At 33.4% G+C, this 3,512-nt stretch overlaps 1 protein-coding gene across 1 annotated transcript; it reads left to right on the forward strand.

Annotated features, from left to right (window-relative positions):
- Positions 1 to 397: 397 nt before the first annotated feature.
- On the forward strand, positions 398 to 1,092 carry LOC126976336 (alpha-crystallin A chain-like). Its single transcript, XM_050824628.1, has one exon. The coding sequence runs from the start codon at positions 467 to 469 to the stop codon at positions 974 to 976; it is 510 nt and encodes a 169-aa protein (XP_050680585.1). The 5' UTR covers positions 398 to 466; the 3' UTR covers positions 977 to 1,092.
- The last annotated feature ends 2,420 nt before the right edge of the window (positions 1,093 to 3,512 follow it).

Below are 3,512 nucleotides of genomic sequence, written 5' to 3' on the forward strand. Positions count from 1 at the left end.
ATTCAAAAGTATTGCGCAATCGGTATCACAATTGGGCAGCCCAAATAAGCAGACTGTATTACTTTGTTTATATTTAAAGTAAGAGTCCTTGTAAATGTCACATGATCAAAGATACATTTTACAAATACAAACAAAATATAACATTTCATTGTTTATATATTCCATTGCCCACTCACACTATATTTTAAAATAGAAATACCTACGCGTATTCGCTACCAGCTCATAGATGTCGCTGTAAGATATTTCCTTGTTACGAATAGTTAGTTGTTCTACTACACGCTAAGCGGCGCTATTACGTAAAATTGCCGAGATACTAGAACACTCTAGATAATTCCTCTTTCTTCTCGAAGACAGATTGCGCCACCTATTCAGTATATAAAAGGAGCGAGGTGACGTTTTAACGTCAGTTATAAACAAGCTGTTCTGTAGTGAAAATAATATTTGTCGAAGCGAACTGTTTAGAACAATGTCACTTACCCCGTACTGGTTTAGACATTTGAGAAATCTTGCGTACCGAGATCCTGTCGTGAGAGCTCTGGAAGATCCTTTCTCAGTGTTCAGTAAGGATCCATTCTTTCGCGATCCCTTCAAATACATAAGACAAGTGACGGCGCCATCAGAGAGTGACCATCATGGTATTGAAGGTGTTTATTCAGATTCAGAGGTTAAATTTGATGGAAAGAAGGTCGAGTTACAACTAGACGTCCAGAACTTCACTCCAGACCAGATTCAGGTAAAAACGGTTGGCAACGAAGTAATGGTTGAAGGTAAAAAGGAGATCAAGCGTGAAGATGGATGGACCCGGAGTCATTTCGAAAGGAGATTCTTGCTGCCTGAGGGGTTCCCACCGGAGAGGGTGGAGTGTCACCTCGATAAAGGAAAGTTGAAGCTGATCGCGTTCAGGTCTCAGCCGTTGGCTGAAAGAAGCGTCCCCATAAAGGACAAGTCCGACGGCGGTGCTATCGGGGACTCCTGAATATGTTTCTTATCAAATGAGTTTAGCGTGCATAGCGTAAGAATTTTCTGTTTATTTTGGACTGATTAGAATATATTCATTTATATAAATATAATTAAATAAATACTTGAAAATAATTGATGTTTTATTTAAATAATATAGGCATCATTGCCGCATAAGCTTACTAGGTTGTTCCGTTGAAATAGCTGCTGGAGCTTGGGTCTTGGTTTCAGTTGAAGTGCACAGATTGTAAGTAAGTTTATCTTTATTTGGAATAAACACTACAAATACAGAGAAACATTTACAAAATCTTACAACAAATAATGGGAACAAAATTTGAAAATCTTAATAGGTATGTTTTAATCTAAATGTGTAACATTACAAAAAAACTAATGTACATCAGGATCCAAAGAAAAAACTAAAGTAAAGCTTATTCTATATCTACTACTAAGTTGGTATTTTTGGTGTTTTGTCCAGAAAGGTTTGCTACTCAGCATATTAGTTGGGTATATCCCAACACTGATTTTCGGTAGTTTCCTTACATACATAGCAAGTAATATAGGCACCATATCTTCTCATATTGTATAAAATTCTTGTGTCCCGGTGTTTGTTACTAAATTCCTCCGAAACGGCTGAACCAATTTGTATGAAATTTTTTGTGCTTATCGGGTAGGTCTGAATCGGCCAATATCTATTTTTTATATCCCTAAATAATAAGGGTGAATAAAAATAAAATATCCTTAAATTTATTTTTTATGATTTAACATTGAAAAAAATACACCTTCAAATTTTCAACCTTCCCTTGATCAACCCCAGTTTTTTAATCGCAATTTTTATATTGTTCCGTTCCATCCACAGATCCGCAATAGCGTTGTAAGATGGTAATCGAATACAATAAATTCTAGTACTTACGATAAATTTTATGTACGATATATTTGGTGTGGTCATATATTTTTTATACCCCAAAAATTTTAATTATTGAATTTTTTTTCATTACTTCAATTGGCAATATAACGTTTGCTGGTTAGTTAATAGTGTATATAATCCAATGTCCTGATGTTTGTTTCAAGTGAACTCCTAAACTAAGGATAACTAGGTAACTAAACAAGGATTTTAATGGGGATTAGGTCATGGAGTGCAGTTTAGTCCAAATTGAGACGTAGGATAGTTTCTACTTCGATTTTGGGACCCACAATTATTATGTTTATTTCCAATATTTGTTTTGTTATTTTCTATCCGAGAATGTATTGACGCACGGTTTGACAGTTCTGCTGTGAAACAATTTCATTATAACAACAGGGAGCATATTTTACGAAATAATATTCTTAATGTTATGAAATATTATTAACAAATTCATTCAGTTGGTATTTTATTTATTATGTACAGAACAACGTCTGTCGTGTCAGCTAGTAACGTAAAGTTAATATACATAGTACATATTTTATATATTATCCGCACATCTGGGACGCAAAAGCCACGAGCCTCTTGTCTCGACACTAAACAACACAAAGATGTAAGGCTCATATATATCTATTATATTTTTAGTTTATAAAAATCCGTACATAAATTCGAATCTCCACCAATAGAGGCGTTGAATGAAATGTTTTGGGATATTAAGTGAGTCGGACTCGCTCATAAATGGATCCGTAGCAGCAAGTAACATAATATAAAAGTTATATAGAAAGGTAAATGTTATTAAATTATTTTAATTGAAAAAGCCATAAAATCTTTGCTCGAAATCATACGGTGCAAATGAGCTCTCATCATTTATACGTATTTAAAAAAACTACTTACTAGATCTCGGTCACACCAATTTTCAGTGGATGTTTGCATGGTAATGTACATCCTATATTTTTTTAAGTTTTATCATTCTCTAATTTTAGAAATATGATATTATAAAAGGCATTTATTTTCTCAAAATTGATTCCTTTAGAATTCTTTTTGATGTAATTTCTAATAACTACTAGATACTACTACTTCGGAAACAAATGGCGCTCTGAGAGAGAAGAAGCAGCGCAAGAAACTCTCCCAGCATTCTTCTTTTGCGCTCTTTTCAATAAAAATATACAATATTGTACAGTCATTTCTATCGCTATAAAATAATCACAATTTAGTCCCAGGCTGTCCGATCATTTAGATATTCAGCAGTGGAGTAATAGGATTTACGACAGAGCCATTTTTTTTATAAAACATTTAAATTTATTTATAGATAATGCCTGAACAGTGGCTGGGACTTTATTATAGAAGTGTGTACATTTACCCTTAAAGCTATTATGTATCTTATGAAGCCTACTAGAATTAGTTACAAGCAATCCCTTATTTCTAGTGTTATAATAATGAAAAATCACTATTAAGAGCAAAAAGGTGACGATTTTTGTGAACGTATATTAAATTTTAATAAATGTACTGAGAATGAACAGTCATAATATTTATTTCTTTAAATTTTTCTTTGAGTGACTGTGTATAACCAAGCTGATATATAGCACGAACAGCTCTCTTTTACAGAGCAAACACTATATTAATGTCAGCAGCATGACCCCATAATAAAATACCGTAC

Source organism: Leptidea sinapis, chromosome 40, assembly GCF_905404315.1.
Source record: "Leptidea sinapis chromosome 40, ilLepSina1.1, whole genome shotgun sequence".
Lineage (NCBI taxonomy): Eukaryota > Metazoa > Arthropoda > Insecta > Lepidoptera > Pieridae > Leptidea > Leptidea sinapis.

Bases quoted from the DNA above. Each gene is read 5' to 3' on its own strand.
- LOC126976336 (XM_050824628.1), top strand. From the start codon at position 467: ATGTCACTTACCCCGTACTGGTTTAGACATTTGAGAAATCTTGCGTAC.